Genomic DNA, 18066 nt, shown 5'->3' on the forward strand with positions numbered 1-18066 from the left:
CAGCTCCGGCCATTGCAGCCATCTGGGGAGTGAACCAACGGATCGAAGACCTCTCTCTCTGTCTCTACCTTTCTCTGTAACTCTGACTTTCAAATAAATAAAATAAAACTTAAAAAAAAAAAGAGAGAAAGAGAGAGAGATTGGGAAAAGAATCACCATGTTCCCAAATTAGTATATTTTAAATGCATGAAGTTTGTATTCCTTAAATAAATTTTTTTAAAGATTTACTTATTTATTTGAAAGTCAGATTGCTTCTTGGCCTTTGGCTAAGATCAAGAGTAGTATTTGAAAGTCAGAGTTATACAGAGCAAGAAGGAGAGAGGGGGAGAGGGGGAGAGGGGGAAGTGGAGAGAGAGAGAGAAAGAGAGAGAGAGAGAGAGAGATCTTCTATCCACTGATTCACTCCTCAATTAGCTGCAATGGCCGGAACTACGCAGATCCAAAGCCAGGAGCTTCTTCCGGGTCTCCCATGCAGGTGCAGGAGCCCAAGGACTTGGGCCACCTTCTACTGCTTTCCAGGGTCATAGCAGAGAGCTCGATCAGAAGTGGAGCAGCTGGGTTTCAAACCAGGGCCCATATGGGATGCCGGCACTGCAGGAGACGGCTTTACCCGCTACACCATAGCACCGGCCCCTTAAATAATTTTTTTTTTAAGTTGCACACACACACAAATAGTGAAAGACTTAACTTCCTGTAAAAGCAGTCCTGAGCTCTCTGAGCAGGTCCCAAACACCAGACTTTGAAAGAATTACAGAGAGAGAGAGACAGACAGACAGAAAGATTTTTCCATCTACTGGTTCATTCTACAAATGGCCACAATGGCCGGAACTAGGCTGGTCAGAAGCCAGGAGCTTCTTCTGGGTCTCCCATGTGAGTGCAGGGACCAATTACTTGGGCCATCTTCTGCTGCTTTCCTGGGTGCATTAGTAGGGAGCCGGATTGGAAGTGGAGCATGAACTGGCACCCACCTGCAGATGGCGGCTTTAGCGGCTACACCACAGCACTGGCTCTCCAACACCAGTCTTAAAAGGAAGTGATCCATGTGCACAGGGGCCAGCAACCACACGGGCAAATCAAGACCATCTTCAGGGTGTTCTTTCAAAAGGATTAGGGGGGGCCGGCGCCGCTGCTCAATAGGCTAATCCTCCGCCTTGCGGCACCGGCACACCAGGTTCTAGTTCCGGTCAGGGCGCCGGATTCTGTCCCGGTTGCCCCTCTTCCAGGCCAGCTCTCTGCTGTTTTCCAGGAAGGCAGTGGAGGATGGCCCAAGTGCTTGGGCCCTGCACCCCATGGGAGACCAGGAGAAGCACCTGGCTCCTGCCTTCGGATCAGCGCGATGCACCGGCTGCAGCGTGCCAGCCGCGGCGGCCATTGGAGGGTGAACCAACGGCAAAGGAAGACCTTTCTCTCTGTCTCTCTCTCACCATCCACTCTGCCTGTCAAAAAAAAAAAAAAAAAAAAAAAAAAAAAAGAAAGGATTACAGGGATAGCTGAACACCAGGTCGGTTCCCATATTTTCTACATGTGAAGCTGTGCTTCGTGACCCCCCCTACCTCCAAGTCTCAGGAGGCAGGAATAGTAATCTGCCTCTAGAATATTCCTCAACAGTGAAGCTGTACCCCCAAATCTCCAGGGTTTCCCTCCAAAGTGGGAAAATTCCCCCAAAGCATTTTCTGCACCCGCCTGCTCTCTCCTCAGCTTCCACTCTGTCCCACTTGCTCGGGGGGTCCTTCATGCTCCCCTTGGAGACCCAGAGCCTCATGACAAGAAATCTTTCTAAAATTATTTCTCCAGACCTTGGACCCCCTTCCGGAGCTACCGATATCACCCTGTCTCCTTCAAGAAGACCCTTTGGATATTGCTATCTAACCCCAAATGAACCAGAGCACCAGTTCTGGAGAACCATGACCAGTGCACCTGAGTAACAGTAACAGGAAGGCTAGGTGGCAGCAGATATCTCACGGGGAAACACGACCACTCAGCACACAGGCTCACGGGGAAACACGACCACTCAGCACACAGGCTCACGGGGAAACACGACCTCTCAGCACACAGGCTCATGGGAAAACACGACCACTCAGAACACAGGCTCACGAGGAAACATGACCACTCAGCACACAGGCTCACGGGAAAACACGACCACTCAGCACACAGGCTCATGGGAAAACACGACCACTCAGAACACAGGCTCACGGGGAAACACGACCACTCAGCACACAGGCTCATGGGAAAACACGACCACTCAGCACACAGGCTCACGGGAAAACACGACCTCTCAGAACACAGTCTCTGAGCCCCAGACCCTCCACAGGCACAGCAGGGTTCAAAGAGCCAATGGAGCAGCAGGGACCAAAGAAAACCCAGGCTCCTGGACTGGGCAGGGCCAAGTGGACACCCAGGGGCTCCCCACTGCCGGCTGCCAGCCCCTCAGCTCCGCCTCAGGGAAACAGCCCAGGTGACCTCAGGGTGCTGGGCAGAGCAGCAGACACAGCTCACTGGCCTGCCCGCGCTCCCTCACCTCAGTAATGCCGCACACGCTGGGACCCAAAACCCCAGTCATTGCTGACTGCTTGCCTTCTTGAACTCCCATGCCCAACTCACAGAAAGTGCAAAGACCACCGGCTTCTCACCACCGGCCAGCACTCTGGTCTAAGAAGGAGCCTCCACTCTGGCCCCTGAGGACCAGGCTGCGAGACCCCGGCCTCCACAGAACGCCATCACAGGCTGGCCTGGAGGATGTCCTATCTTCCTGGAGGCCCCGGGCGGCTCCTACCACCGCCCTCACCGTTCTAGCCACGGTGGCCTCTCCCCACCCCAGGAATGTGCCAAGCTCACTCCACCCCAGCTCGGCCTGGGCCCCCTGCACTGCCTAGCTTGTACCCACCGCTCAGGGTTGTGCCCTCCTCAGAAGGAATCTCTGCCCGCACCTCCTCCAGCCTGCTTCATGTTCCTCGCTGCGCTTCCGACACAAGGCCCCTTCTGCTTACTGACTGCCCGAGAGAACGTAAACGCCGAGAAGGTCAGGGCTAATCCCTCGTGCCCGGCACACGGCAGAAGTGATACACATCTCGAGGGAAGAAGCACTTGTGCGTGGGGTGGCCAGGCCAAGAGCACAGCCAGGCGGCACTGTTTCACTCAGCTGGAGGACTGGTCAGGCTCCCTTCTGAACATCGGAACTGGGACGGGCACTTGGCCCCACAGTGAGTGCCTGAGTCAGACGCCCACCTCCAGCTCTAGATTCCAGCTTCCTGCTGGTGCAGACTCTGGAAGGAAGTGGACAGCTCGAGTAATTGGGTTCCTGCCACCCACACGAGAGATCTGGATTCTGTTCCTGGCCCTGCAGAATGCAGACATCTGAGGAGTGAACCAGCAGATGGGAGCTCTTTCTATCTCTCTGACTCAAATAAATAAAAATTTAAAACATGGGTAGGGTAGAGGCATCATGGCATAGCAAGTTAAGCTGTCACTTGCAATGCTGGCATGCAATATCAGTGTGCTGATTCGAGTCCTGGCTGCTCTGTTTCCAATCTAGCCTCCTGGTAATGTGCCTGGGAAGGCTGTGGATGATGGTCCAAGTGCTTAGGCCCCTGTCACCCATGTGGGAGACCTGGATAGAATTCCTGGGTCCTAGTTTCAGCCTGGCCAAGCCCTGGTTGTTATAGCCATTAGGGGAGTGAACCGGAGGATGGAAGATATCCCTATGCATGTATGTGTGTCTCACTTTCTTTCTTGCTATGCCTTTAAAATATATAAATCTAAAAAAAAAAAAAAAAAATACAGGGTAGGCATTTGGCCTAGTGGTCAGCATAGCTGTGTCTTACATTGCAGTGCTTGGGTTTGCTACCTGCCTCTGACTTCCTGCTTATGCAGACCTGGGGAAGCAGTAAATGATGCCTCAAGTACTTGGGTCTCTGCCACCCACTATTTGTCTTGCCTTCTTAGGAGACCTGGATTAAGTTCCTAGCTCCCAGCTTAAGCCTAGATGTTAAAAACATCTGCATTAGACATCACGGGGCTCATTTAAAGAACTGGCAAGAAGCACTGAAGATAAGAAGAAAAATTAAGGGCAAGCGCTATGATAGCTGGTAAAGCCACTGCCTGCAGGGCAGGCATCCCATATGGGTGCCAGTTCGATTCCTGGCTGCTCTACTTCTGATCCAGCTCTCTGCTATGGCCTGGGAAAGCAGTAGAAGATGGCCCACGGGCTTGGGCCCCTGCACCACGTGGGAGACCCAGAAGAAGTTCTGTCCTAGTTTCAGATAGGCCCAGCTCTGGCCGTTGAGGCCATCTGGGGAGTGAACCAGTAGATGGAAGACCTTTCTCTCTTTGCCTCTCTGGAACTCTGCCTTTCAAATAAATAATAAATAAATGAAGATGAATATGAAGGAGAAGGAGGAGGAAGAGGAAGAAGAGGAAGAAGAAGAAAATCTAAACTAGGCCCATGTGTGAAACACAGGCCATAGCCATAGCAAGCTCAAGGTGGGCACACAGGAGCTCCCACAGGAAGCAACCAGACAGTGAGCAGGTGATGGCCAGTAGTCAGGGGAAGAGAGAGCAAAAAAAAGTGGAGCCAGAGAGAAGGGGCTGAGTCACTTCACAGTGGTCGTGGTCTTGTTTTCTTGTTTTTGTTTGTTTGTTTGTTTTAGATTTATTTATTTGAAAGGCAGAACTACAGAAAGAGAAAGAGAATCTTCCATCTGCTGGTTCATTCCCCAAATGACCACAATGGCTGGAGCTGGGCCAGGCCAAAGCCAGGAGGCCAGAGCTTTTTCTGGGTTTCCCACATGGGTGGCATGGGCCCAAGGACTTGGGCCATCCTCCACTGCTTTCCCAGGCCATTAGCAAGGAGGTGGATCAGAAGTGGAGCAGCCAGGACACAAACTGATCCATATGAGATGCTGGCATCGCAGGCGGAGGCTTAATCAGCTATGCCACAATGCTGGCCCTTCATGTGCTCTAGCAGCAGAGAGGGGCATCTCCCCAGCTGAGATCCTGAAGTTAGCGTGAAATGACCAGCATCCTGCCTGATCCTTGCAACAAACCCTTACCCCCCGGGCTGCCACCATGCAGCCAAAAGGGCTGCCTGAATCACAGGTCCCTTTGACCTGTAATTCTAACTACAGGCATGAGAATTCCAGCAAGATAGAAAATAACCTCCCAAGACACTGGCTGTCCAGGCTGCACATTTTATACCCAAGAAGTGATTCAATTCACAGCAATGGGAGCTCTCATTCTGAACTTTTCATCACTCATTACGGGAGCCTTACACATCAGTCAAATGCTTTCTGTAACACCTCATTATGGCAACGATGCCAGAAAACAAGGGGAGGGTCCACTTTCCTAGATCCCATATCCAGCACTTTATACACCCACAGAACTCACATCACCCCTGGGCAGGGAAGGAGGGTAAGAAGGACTTCTGTGCCAGGGCAGCATGTGTAAAATCAGCGTCTCAAGGGGCTGTTGAACCCGGTTTGTATGAGGCGCCTATTGTTGCTGTAAGGAATTCCCACAGCGGAGAGGCCCACAGCACAAACGTATCGTCCTCCAGCCCGGAGCTCACAAGCGTGAACTGGCTCTCACGGGCCGTGCTCCTCCTGGAAGCTCCGCCTCTTCAGCCCAGTCAGTGACACAGGCCGGTGGGCTCCTCCCTCAGCATACGCTCTGGTTCTGAGTCCTCTTCTTGTAGGGACCCAGTGCTCACACTGGGCCCACAGAGATAATCCAGAATAATCTTTTTATTTTATTTTCTTGTATTATTTTATTAAAGGTTCATTTATTTGCAAGTCAGAGTTAGAGAAAGAGAAAGAAAGAGAGAGAGATCGATCTTCCATCCACTGGTTCACTTCCCAAATGGCTGCAACAGCCAGGGCTGGGCCAGGCTGCAGCCAGGAGCCAGGAGTTTTCTCCTGGTCTCCCACGTGGGTGCAGGGGTCCAAGCATCTGGGCCATCTCCCACTGCCTTCCCAGACCATTAGCAGAGAGCTGGATTGATAATAGAACAGCAGGGACACAAACAGGTGCCCATATGAGATGCTGGCATCACAGGTGGTATGTAGTCTTACCGGCTACACCACTACGCTGGCCCCCCAATCTTTATCTTAAAGCATCTGGTGGGGAAGGTGTTATAGCACAATGGGTTAAACCGCCATCTGTGACTCACGCCAGCATCCCATATGGGCCCTGGTTTGGGTTCTGGCCGCTTCACCTGCAATCCAGCTCCCTGCTAATGTGCCTGAAAAGCCAGTGGAAAATGGTCTGAATGCTTGGACCTTTGTCACCTGTGTGGGAGACCAGGATGGAGTTCCTGACTCCTGGCTTCAGCCTGGCCCAGCCCCAGCCATTGGAGCCATTTTAGGGAGTGAACTTATGGATGAAAGAGCTCGCTCTCTCTCTCTCTCTCTCTCTCTCTCTGTCTCTCCCTCTCTGTAAGTCTGCTTTTCAAATAAATAAATAAATATTTTAAATAAATAAATAAATAAGCTTTGCTAAAGGTAAATTTATCAAGTTAGCTTCTAAGTCCCTGAGTATCCCTTCTGAGTTCTACATGTATTTCTTCCTTTTCTTCTTCTTTTTAATGTTTATTTATTTATTTGAAAAACTGAGTTTCAGAGAGAGGACAGAGACAGAGACAGAGATCTTCTATCCACTGGTTTACTCTCCAAACAGTGGCAATGGCTGGGGCTGGCACAGGCCAAAGCTGGAAGCCTGGAACTCCATCCGGGTCTCCCACATGGGTAGTGGGGACCCGGGTACATGAGTCATCTTCCACTGCTTTTCCGGACACATCAGCAGGGAGCTGGATTGGAAGTGGGGCAGCCAGGACTTGAACTGGCACTCACTGGGATGCCAGCACGGCAGGTGGTGGTGGCTTAACTCACGGCACCACAATGCCAGCCCATCAGTGCTAGATCCAGTTAAGCTCCATGGGGAAGTCAAGGGTGAACGCAGTGTGGACCCTGGTAGGTTAGGCCACGTAACGGCAGCTGAACTGAATCAGGGCCGGGCTTGACGGAGGAAGGGGATGTTCACTCCCTCCCCACCCAGGAAGGCTTCCCAGGCTTGGGGCTTGAGCTCAGTCCTGAAGGGAGCGTAGGATCTCAGCTGCGGGGAGGGCAGCAGGTGGAGCGGCCCAGGCATTCGTTGCCCCCATCTCGGCTGCTCACACTGAGAGGAACCAGCACTCTCACTTCCTCTCCAGCTGGATTTCAGGCCTCCTAAGCCTGAGGGAGGTGACCTTTCAGTTTAGGAGACTGTCCTTGGACAGCTGCCGAGCCCCTTCCGACAGAGCGAACCACCTTTAAGAAACTCAAGTTTTCTTCCCTCCCTCCCTCCTTCCTTCCTTCCTTCTCAGTTGGGAAAATGAGGATCCCACCAGCATGTGCCTAGAGGCTTAATGTGAGGGATGCTTCAGACCGTGGAACACAGTAACCACTCAAGCGAATGCTCAAGTGAATTCTCTCTCCTCCCAGCAGAGCACACCACCTCCCTGCAACCCCCCCCCCCCCCCGCCCACGAGAGTCTCCTTTCCCGACTCCATCAGCCCTGCCTCACCCTTCTGTCGGGTTGGCAATGTCCCAGTCAGCCCCATCTAGGATGGGCAACAGGTCCTGGGCTACCACAGAGAAGCCAGGAAGCCCCTATGCCGTCTCCAAACGCTGCACATAGGCACAGGAGTACACAGGGCTTGCGGAGAAGCACTCCTCCATGTTTCTGGGTGTTTACATACAATTACATGTTTCTGGCAATTTTATCTGTATGTAAAGATGTGACTTATTCTAAGAATTCTGAGGGGCTGATGTTGTGGCATAGCAGGTAAAGCCACCACCTGCAACACCAGCATCCCATATGGGCACCGGTTCAAGACCTGGCTGCTCCACTTCGAGTCCATCTCCCTGTTAATGCACTTGGGAAGGTAACAGAAGATGGCCCAAATGCCTGGGCCCCTGCATCCACGTGGGAGATCTGGATGAAGCTCCTGCCTGCTGGCTTCATCCTGGCCCACTCCCGACTGTTGTGGCCACTTGGGGAGTGAACCAGCAAATGGAAGATCTCTCTATTTATCTCTGGCTCTCTTTCTGTTGTTCTGCCTTTTAAGATTTAAATAAATCTTAAAAAAAAAAAAAAAAAAGAGAGAGAGTTAAAAAGTTGCCACTTCAAACACCTCCACTGCACATGGGAGTGCCTAGCTTGAGTCCTGGTTACTCCACTTCTGATCCAGCTTCCCACTGATACATACCACTTGGGAAGCAGATGATGGCTCAAGTACCTTGGTCCCTGACACACTGGGAGATCCAAGCTGAGTTCTGGGCTCCTGGCTTCTGCCTGGCCCAATCCAGGGTGTGTCGGCATTTGGGGAGTGAACTAGAGGATGGAAGATCTTTCTGTTTTCCCACATTTCAAATAAAATAAATCTAAAAAGAACACAAGTGTGTTAAGAGAATAAAAAGAACACTGAGGTTTCCTACTGGGAACTGGGATCCATAGTTCCTGATGGTTAACATTGGATCCTGATGTCAGGGAAGCGGCCCATACAGGTACTGTGTCAACACCACACACCCTGTCTACTGCAGACACAACCTTCAATCCTGCCACAGACCTGGGGCTGCTCCCCACCACAGCCCTGACTCAGGCCTAGAACTGTCTGTGCACCTGTCCCCCTCCCCCACCCCAGTGTGTGAGCTCCAGCAGGAGACAGACTTCCTTTTCACCTCTGGGGCCCCACCTCCGGCACACCCTTTAATAGCACACCACGAGAAGAAAACTCTTATCATCAGTGTGGATATAAAAGAATAAAACCAATTTAGTCATTGGTGCGAATGGCTTTCACTTACAACTAATCACAGTGCCTAGCCTGAAGGTGCCTCTGTTGAAAACTTTAAATTCACAGGACACAATAAATGACAGCGCTAAACCCCTAGTGCTCGCTAATCCAAGAGCCTGGGACAGACTCCCATGGAGTCATGAAAGGGTTACTCTACAGGGCATATGTTTAGTGGCCATATCCTATACACTGATATACCAAGGCTATCTTATAGCTCCTACTTTTTTTTTTTTTTTTTTTTTTTTAAGATTTATTTATTTAAAACGGCGCCACGGCTCACTAGGCTAATCCTCCGCCTTGCGGCGCCGGCACACCGGGTTCTAGTCCCGGTCGGGGCGCCAGATTCTGTCCCCATTGCCCCTCTTCCAGGCCAGCTCTCTGCTGTGGCCCGGGAGTGCAGTGGAGGATGGCCCAAGTACTTGGGTCCTGCACCCCATGGGAGACCAGGAGAAGCACCTGGCTCCTGCCATCGGATCAGCACGGTGCGCCGGCCGCGGAGGCCATTGGAGGGTGAACCAACAGCAAAGGAAGACCTTTCTCTCTGTCTCTCTCTCTCACTGTCCACTCTGCCTTTCAAATTATATATATATATATATATATATATACACACACTCTGCCTGTCTATATATATATATAGACAGGCAGAGTGTGTGTATATATATATATATGTGTGTGTGTGTGTATATATATATATATATATAATTTGACAGGCAGAGTTACAGAGAGGCAGAGGCAGGTGCAGGGACCCAAGGACTTGGGCCATCTTCTACTGCTTTCCCAGGCCATAGCAGAGAGCTGGATGGGAAGTGGAGCAGCCGGGATTCGGACCAGCACCCATATGTGATGCCAACCCTGAAGGTGACGGCTTTACCCCCTACGCCACAGTGCCAACCTCTATAGCTCCTATTTTAAAACGTCTTCTCAAATACCCACTAAAGGACCATCTCTCACCCACAGAGGCACTCACCACAAGTCTCCCTGATAAGGAGCTACTTTAAAAAGCAGAGAAGTGAAACTCAAATCAACCACAAAAAGCTACACACCAGAGGCAGGCGTTTGGAGCAGGAAGTGATGAAGCTGTTAAGGCACCCAGTGGGATACACTTCCCAGGTCAGAATGCCTGGGTTCGCTCTGGATTCCAGCCTGGTGCTAATGCCTACCCTGGGAAGCAGCTGGATGACTCAAGTGGTTAGGTCCCTGCCACCCAGAGGGGAGAATCAGGTTATGTTCCTGGCTCCCTGTTTCAGCCCAGTCCTGGCTGTTGCATGCATCTGGGAAGTGAACCAGTGGATGGGAGATCTTGATCTCAGTCTCTCTCTCTGCCTTTCAAATAAGTAAAGCACATAAATATTAAAAAAAAAAAAAAAGCTACACACTAGATGTGTTCAGAGTCTGTGTGGGGGATGCACATGTGTGACATTCCTTAAAATGTTAAGAGGGCAAGCACCATGAACTATGTTCTGGAGTACATAGCTCCATTGTGGGCTTTAGAAAGGACCTGCCTAATCAACAAAGCTTCTGTGTGGGACTTGTCACACAGGCACTGAGAGCTGCGCTGTTTCCTTCGGTTCACGGAACCCACCTGCAGGCTCAAGCGGGAGCCCTCCTCCTGTGCCAGACACACTCCCGTCATCTCGGGTAAGCCCACTCCCTCCCCCCGGGGCGCAGACAGGCAGGCTTGTGCCCTGTCACCTCCTCCGCTCCCAGAGGTCCCATCATCAAGACGTCTTGCCACCGGGCTACTTGGCATCACAGGATGGGAAGCCCCTCTGCCCAGTCGCTCACGAGGCAGGCCCCTGGGCACACTCACACAGTCAGGCCCTCAACAGTCCTGGGCAGGAACACATCGTGTTCAGAATCCTGGACCACCTTGCAGACGGGAAAAAATAACCCCAACTTCCCTGCACTTAGTTTCTCCCCAAAGAGCTGTTGAACCTCATCTGGAAACAGCTGGGAGGCAGCAGTTAACAGGAAACCAAACCAAAAGAAAAAGAAAAGCACAGAGTGTACCAGGGAGAGTTAGGCAGCTAGAAGGAACAGGCCAGGCGACAGACAGGAAGTGGCCAGAAACACTCACAGAGGAGACCCAGCTGGCCTTCCTCTCAGCCCGGGCAGGGGGAGAACCCTGCAAAGCACCACGAACACTCCAACTGGCTGAGACGGCTGAGTCTTCCCCCGCCCAGCCCCGGCTCTGGCGATCGGTCGTGGTGGGAGAGCTGAGGTCAGAAATTCACTTTTCTCCAGCTTCCTGCAGGGCCAAAGGCTGCAGCCCAGACAACTGGTTTTGAGTCATTCTGTGTCCATCTGTACCAAAATTCCATACTGCCAACCAAATCCAGGGCCTGCCAAGCCAGCCTCACGCGGAGACAAAAAGCATCTTCAGGGGAAATCGACCAGCAAATCCCACCTGGGGCCCTTCCTTCCACGGGAGAGCTCAGGCGGCAGCCCAGCGCAGGCACCGGGAACATCAGGAAAAGGGGGAGCGTGAGCCTGGAGAGGAGCCCTAGGAGCCAGGTAAGCGTCCTGTACCAAACTAATGGCGCATTTTGCAATTAAGAAAATTAATTGAGCAATGGCCAGCTGCCAAATATTTTTGAAAGAAATGGAAAAAAAAAGCCATTACTAAAATTCTCTGGTGCTATTTATAAGGCTTTAGATTATCCCACCAGAAGGCCCAGGGGAGACTGGTTTATTTCTCCTCCGGCAGAGCTCCCCGAGGCGAGGCCTTCCCAGTCCCTGCCTCCTGTGACTCACTCATCCACTCTCGCCCTGTCCCCTGTCCGTGTGGAAGTTTATATTAAAGAAAAAAGAGGATTAAGTTATCTTAATAAAGCACATTCCAGTCCCTCACCTCTGGCTATGTTTAAAGGCTCTCAGAGCCCAGCATATGCCCTGGTGGCTGGGCTGGGGGTGCACAGGGCTGCAACCTCAGGACCACTTTATTATTATTATTTTTTTAATATCTTCACCAGCCCAGTGCCAGCTGAAACTGGTAAAACCAGAGAATCGGAGACTGACTGACCAGCGTGCCCCAAACGGGGATGGGAGGAAGCACTATGGGAAGAAATCACCAGGGAAATGGGACTGGGGTGCACGTCAGGAACTAACAAAGGAACCTGCTCATCAGAGGGGGAAATGCCACTCAGGTAACGGCATCCTGCCAGAGCTCACTCCTCCAAAAAAGGAGCGGGCACAACCCCCTCTCCTCACTCTCTCTGGAGTCCCCTAGGAAGCCCGTCCTGTGAGCCCAAGCAGACCGAAGACGCCCCTGCCCCGGGGCAGTGACTAAGGCAAAGGAGCCAGGCCGCAGCGACCCCACCACGGCGGCGGCTCCCAGAAGTTCTGCTGCCAGCAAGAAAAGCGCCTGGATCCATTACCTCGCCACACGCCGGGGAAGACAGAGCCGGGCACCTCCGAGACAGCACCCAGAGCACCCAGAGTCCGCGGGCAGTCTGGGGTGTCCGCCCTGCACGCAGCCTGCCCCCTCATCTAGTGTTTCAGCCAGAAAACCCTGCAACTCGCCAGGAGGGCAGGCTGCGGCTCCGACAGCTGTGGCTCCAGAAGTCTTCCTGGGAGGCACCCAGGGCCCTTCCAAGATGGGGGAGGGCCTGCCGGCAGGACGGTCCGGCCCGGCTTCCCGGCCCAGGGACAATAGGAAAGGTAGCGCCACGGCAGGCTGTCAGCACTTCACCCAACTCGCTCTACCCCCACCACCGCAGCCCGAATGGGGGGCGAGCCAGCGCCCCAGCCTCCCCGGACAGGTGGTCTTCGCCGCGGCTGGGCACAGCCCGGAGCACACAAAGCCAGGGCCAGGTAACAGAAGGTGCGGCCCGGACCCACGCCTCGTTCACGTCCAAGCTCGCCGGCCTGGGGCGGCGGAGGGGAGGGCCAGGATGGGGCGCTTGAAGCCGGAAGATCCGCACTGGCGACCAGGGACGAGGCCAGCACGCCGGGGCCCCTCGCGACGGCGGGGCCCGCAGAGCCAGAAGCCCTCCCGAAGGGGTGAAACCCAGAGGGGGTGCGCGGACCCGGAGGTCCCCTCCGTCAGAGGCAGCCCCCCCCCCCGCCCCGGCCAGGCGGGGCTCGACCGCGGCCTCCCGGGTCCTACCTGTAGGCCAGGGTCATGCACTCGAAGAGCTTGGTGAGGGAGGCGTCGATGGACAGGTGGCAGGAGCTGGTCTTGCCGAAGCTGTAGGTCTGGCACGTCTGCTTGTTGACCGTGTCGAAATCGTAGCCCTTCTTGGGCGGGTGCTCGCGGTGCGGCGACGACACCATGAAGTGGCCGCTGTGGATGATCTGCTGGCGGCGCGGGGGCTCCTCGCGGCCCGACCCGGCCCGGGACGGCGGCGGCGCAGCGCTCGCGTGGGCCCGGGCCGGGGTGGCCGCGCCGGACGCGGGCGGAGGGGACGGCTCATCCGTGTCCGAGTCGTCGTCGTCCTCGGGCACTTGGGGCTTGAGCAGTACCGAGCGCACCCGGCTGCGGGGCCGGCGCGGCGAGTACATGAAGACGTCTGCGGCCATGAGGGGGACCCGGCCGGGGGCATCCCCCGGGGCCCTGGGCGACGCGGAGGACCAAAGCTGAGGGCCGCCGGCCCGGCCCGCGCGCCGACTGTCCGCGAGCGCGCGGCGGGGCGGGAGGGGGAGGGTGCGGGCCGACCGGGCCGCCTCGGCGCCGGCCCCGGCGTGACGTCACCGGCGCGTCTCGGCCAATCGGCTGCCCGCGTCGGCCTCTTAAAGGCGCAGGGGAACCTTTCCATTTCTAGCCAGACAAAAAAAAAAAAAACAGGAACCAAGGCCCCGCCCAGGCCCCGCCCCCTTTTCACTCCCTTTCCGACGCGCAGCCCCGGGAATGAGGGGCGCGGAGGCAGGGCCGCGCCCCACACGGGGCTGTGTCCTAGAGAGGCGTGGGCCGAGCGGGGCCCGCAGGTCCCGCCCCCGGCCCGCCCCGCGCTCGGGGACTGTCCCCCGGCCCGGCCGCGGGCGGGGCGCGCGCTCCACGTGGTGGGTGGGGGTGGGGGCCCGGAACTGGGTCGGCCGTGGCCGTCGTGCGGACGAGAAGGGAGACGGGGGTCGCCGCACTGCGCGGGGATTTTCCTCCTGAGAGACCGAGATCGCGAGCGCCTCTGGCCGAGCCTGTGTGGCCTGGCGCGGGCCGCGCGCAGCCCGGCCGGCGCCCTCGCCGCTCGGGACCGTTCCGCAAGCGGAAATTCCCCTGGGCAGGGGTCGCCGCGCCTGTGGAGCACCGAGCTGGGCGAGCTGCCGGGCACCGAGTGGGAGCCAGACCCACGTACGGGGGGCGGAGAGGGTGGGGGTGGCACCGGCCCAGGGGTCCGCAGGTTGCTACCGGCTCAACCCCGCCCGGACCTTCCTGATTCCGCCTAAGAGCCCACACTGCCAGAAACCTGGCCAGGTTCCCGGGGCGCGACGCATCCACCCTGGCCCCCTCGTGCCTCCCCAGGGCCGGGTGCCCTGCAGCCGAGGGAGGGCGAGCAGAGTGACAGGGACGAGATGGCCGTGCTGGCCGGGCCGTGTGTGTGCCAGGAGGGGTGGGCCGGATGCCCAGCTTCCTGGGGTGAGTCCAGGTTTCCCCCTGGCCCAAAGCACCACGCCCCGACACCAGCTACAGATGTCTGAAGTCCACCTTGGAGTTAGCTTCTCCTTGGTAAGCTCTTCCATGCCCAACCAACATTTAAAGATGCTTTTATTTATACTGAAAGAGTTACAGAGAACCCGAGAGAGAGAGAGAGAGAGAGAGATCTTCCCTCTGCTGGTTCACTCTCCAGATGGCTGCAATGGCCAGCCCTGGGCCAGGCCAAAGCCAGGAGCTTCTTCCCGGTCTCCCACGTGAGTGGCAGGGGCTGGAGCACTTGGGCCATCTTCCACTGCTTTTCCCAGGACATTAGCGGAGAGCTGGATGGTAAGTGGAGCAGCCGGGACTCGAACCAGTGCAGTCTTGGCAGCGGCTTTTCTGCGAGGCCACATTTGATGCAGCAGTTCCACTTCTAGAAGTTCGTTCAAGGAGCTGTGTACAAGTGGAGTGTAGCATCATTTGTGGCAGTGAACACTAGTCCCTACCAAGAGGGACTCCGCTGAATGTGAGAGCCCCAGCACTGTATGTTGAGTTGATTGTACTGACATAGGAGGATGTCCTTGACGGAGTGCTGGGTGGAGAAAAAAGGGTATCAGTAAGTTGATGCTGATTTGTAAAGGTCCATGTCTTTGTGTGTGTCACAAAGTGCAGCAAAATGGGATTGGTGCTGTGCTGTGTTCCGATTTCTGTGAGTCGATTAAGTTGGCATTTCAATTATGATTAACAAGACTGTACTTTGGCAGCACTAACTCCATTTTGAACTTTATGTTTTTTAAGAGATTTGTTTGAAGAGAAGGAGAGACAGAGAGGGAGATCTTCCATCTACTGGTTCACTTCTCAAATGGCCACAAAAGCCAGGGCTGGGCCAGGATGAAGCCAGGAGCCTGGAACTCCATCCAGGTCTCCTTTGTGTATGGCAGGGGCCCAAGTGCCTGCACCAGCTTCCGCTTCCTCCCCAGGTGCATTAGCAGGCAGCCAGATCAGAAGCAGAGCAGCCTGGACGACAACAGTTACTCAGATAAGGGAGCCCTCTATCGCTGGTCCCGTGAGACTTTTTTCCTCTTTCTGTAACTCGAGCTATCCCTGGACCGAAGGGCTGACAGAACAAGCAGGCCCCCAGCTTCACAGCAACATTAACAGCTGGGCACCTGTCTGCAGAAGAGATAGTCTGGGATCCAGACTTCTCCTCCCACGGGTGATATCTGGAAGCCAGGATGATACGTCCTGTGGGGCTCAAGATTCTCGTGCCCTCCGTGCCCTCGAGACACAGCTCACCGCGACTGCCCTGCAGCCGTCAGCTGCCCAGGCTCCGCTGCAGAGAAAAGCCTCTGCTTCCTTGCTGGCCACTCGATGGCGCCCAGAACTGCCCAGTGTCCTGGGGAGTGCAGTGTCTGCCGGGCCATTTGGGAAACTGCTTCTGGGGATGTGCCGTGTTCGGTCACGGACTGTGCTGTCAGTTTGGCCCGTTTCCCTGGGCTCTTCATACCCCATCACTGAGGTTGGTGTCGGCGTGCCTTCAGGATGTGTCATTTGATTTCAAGAAGGGTAAAAGGTCTTGCCTCTCTTGGAAAAATGATAATCCTTCAGAGTGGAACTGTCACCAGATAGTGGGGAAACCAGGCCACACAGGTGGAGTGACTCCTGTTTTCCTCTTTATGTTTATCTATCTTTTCTAATTTCCAAAATAAACAGGAATTAATGGTATCTATATATTAATTTAAAAAATTAGAAGCAGGCATTTGCCGCTGGTCAGTTCCCCAATATCAAAGTGCCTGGTCCAAGTTCCCACCTCGCAGCTTCAGATCCAACTTCCTGCTGGTGCACTGGAGGCAGGAGGGTGTACCTCAAGTGCTGGGTTCCTGGCATCCATGTGGAAGACCCAGATTGAATTCTGGGCTCCTGGCTTCAGCCCAGCGCGGGCTATTGTGAGCAACTGGTGAGTAAACCAGATGGAAGATTTGTCTTTCTGCCTTCCAAATAATTTTTTTCTAATTTTGTTCATAAGACATAGAAAATGCTTATCATAAAAATTTGCACGAAAATAAGCTTACTTGGGAAGTGTGGCACATCAGGTTAAGTTGCTGCTAATGACAAAAACATCCCAGATGTTTAGCTATTGTGCTTCCTGCGAATGTGCCTTGGGGAAGACAGCGGAGGATAGCTCAAGTGCTTGGCCCTCTCTCTCCCACGTGGGAGGCCTGGGTGAAGTTCCTGGCTCCTGGCTTCAGCCTGGCCCAGCCCCATCTGTTGTGGGCATTTAGGGAGTGAACCAGTGAATGAGAGGTCTGTCTGACTCCCTCTGTCTCTGCCTCTGCCTTTCAAATAAATGATTTTTTTTTTTAATGCCAGCAGCAGTGGACCACTGGGAATGAGGCCCAGTAACGGAGGCCGCTCCAAGCTCAGGCCCAGTGGCTCCAAGGAGAGAGAGGAGGTCTGAGGGGCAGTTTTCAGGGAACCATGAATGCTTGCAGAGGCTCTGGGCTGCTGGTCCGCGCTCCCCTCCTGCTGGGGCAGCAAGTGTACAGAGGGCAGACTTGCAAGGCAGTGCCCAGGGGAGCTAACGAGCACTTCCCATATCCAGGCAAACCACAAGCAAACAGAACCTAATAAGGTAAACCATCTCTTCTCCAAAAATCAGAAGAAACGCCCTGTTGACACCAAATCAGTAATCAGAGGAGTAGGAATTCCAAACACAAAGAGTGGCAGAACAGCAAGAGTCAGCCAGTCAGCAAGTAACAAGGGAGGGAAAGGTAACAATCGGAAGGCTTGAAAAATAACTTTTATAGTCCTAGAAAGAATACACAGAATTCTGTACCTATGGAGCCACAATCCATTCTGGAAAAGAAGCAAATAGACGTCGTTGGAAACAAATACAAACCTATGATCTCAAATAAGGGTTTAGCAGAATAGCAAATAAGTGAGACTGAAAAACCAAACAAACAAAATGTGCTCCAAAATCAAACTGATGATTTCTCCAAGAAAACATCCAAAACAACGTTGTGACAGGAAGCATACATCCAAAAGTCCCAGTTCCAGAAAGAAGACAATGGACAAGAGAGGAAGAAACAAGAAATAACCAAAGCAGCATTAAAAGAAAATTTCCCATGCTGGCGCTATGGCATAGCGGGTAAAGCCGCAGCCTGCAGTGCCCACATCCCATATGGGTGCTGGTTCAAGTCCCGGCTGCTCCACTTCTGATCCAGCTCTCTGCTAATGGCCTGGGAAAGCAGTAGAAGATGGCCCAAGACCTTGGGCCCCTGCACCCGCATGGGAGACCAGGAAGAAGCTCCTGGCTCCTGACTTTGGACCGGTACAGCTCTGGCTGGCACTGTGGTACAGTGGGTTAAGCAGCTGGCTGCAGCACCAACATCCCATATGAGCACCAGTTCGAGTCCCAGCTGCTGCACTTCCAATACAGCTCCCTGCTGATGCACCCGGGAAAGCAGCAGCAGATGGCCCAGATGAAGTTCCTGGCTCCACTGTGGCCATCTGGGGAGTGAACCAGATGCTCGCTCTCTATCTGTTTCTCCCTCTGTAACTTTAAAAAAAAAAAAAAAGATTTATTTATTTATTTGAAAGGCAGAGAGTTACAGAGAGGCAGAGGCAAAGAGAGAGAGAGAGGTCTTCCGTCCAATGGTTCACTCCCCAAATG

General features: G+C 54.1%; 1 protein-coding gene across 1 annotated transcript in view; it reads right to left on the reverse strand.

The window, feature by feature from the left end:
• The window catches only part of MLXIP (MLX interacting protein), a 64355-nt gene extending 50890 nt beyond the window's left edge, over positions 1-13465 (reverse strand). The window contains exon 1 of the mRNA XM_002722734.5: positions 12933-13465. Coding sequence (XP_002722780.1) covers positions 12933-13345 — 413 coding nt within the window. The 5' untranslated portion in view covers positions 13346-13465. The remainder of the gene's footprint in view (positions 1-12932) is intronic.
• Positions 13466-18066: the final 4601 nt, after the last annotated feature.

The sequence above is a fragment of the Oryctolagus cuniculus genome, chromosome 21 (genome assembly GCF_964237555.1).
Source record: "Oryctolagus cuniculus chromosome 21, mOryCun1.1, whole genome shotgun sequence".
Taxonomy (NCBI): Eukaryota; Metazoa; Chordata; class Mammalia; order Lagomorpha; family Leporidae; genus Oryctolagus; species Oryctolagus cuniculus.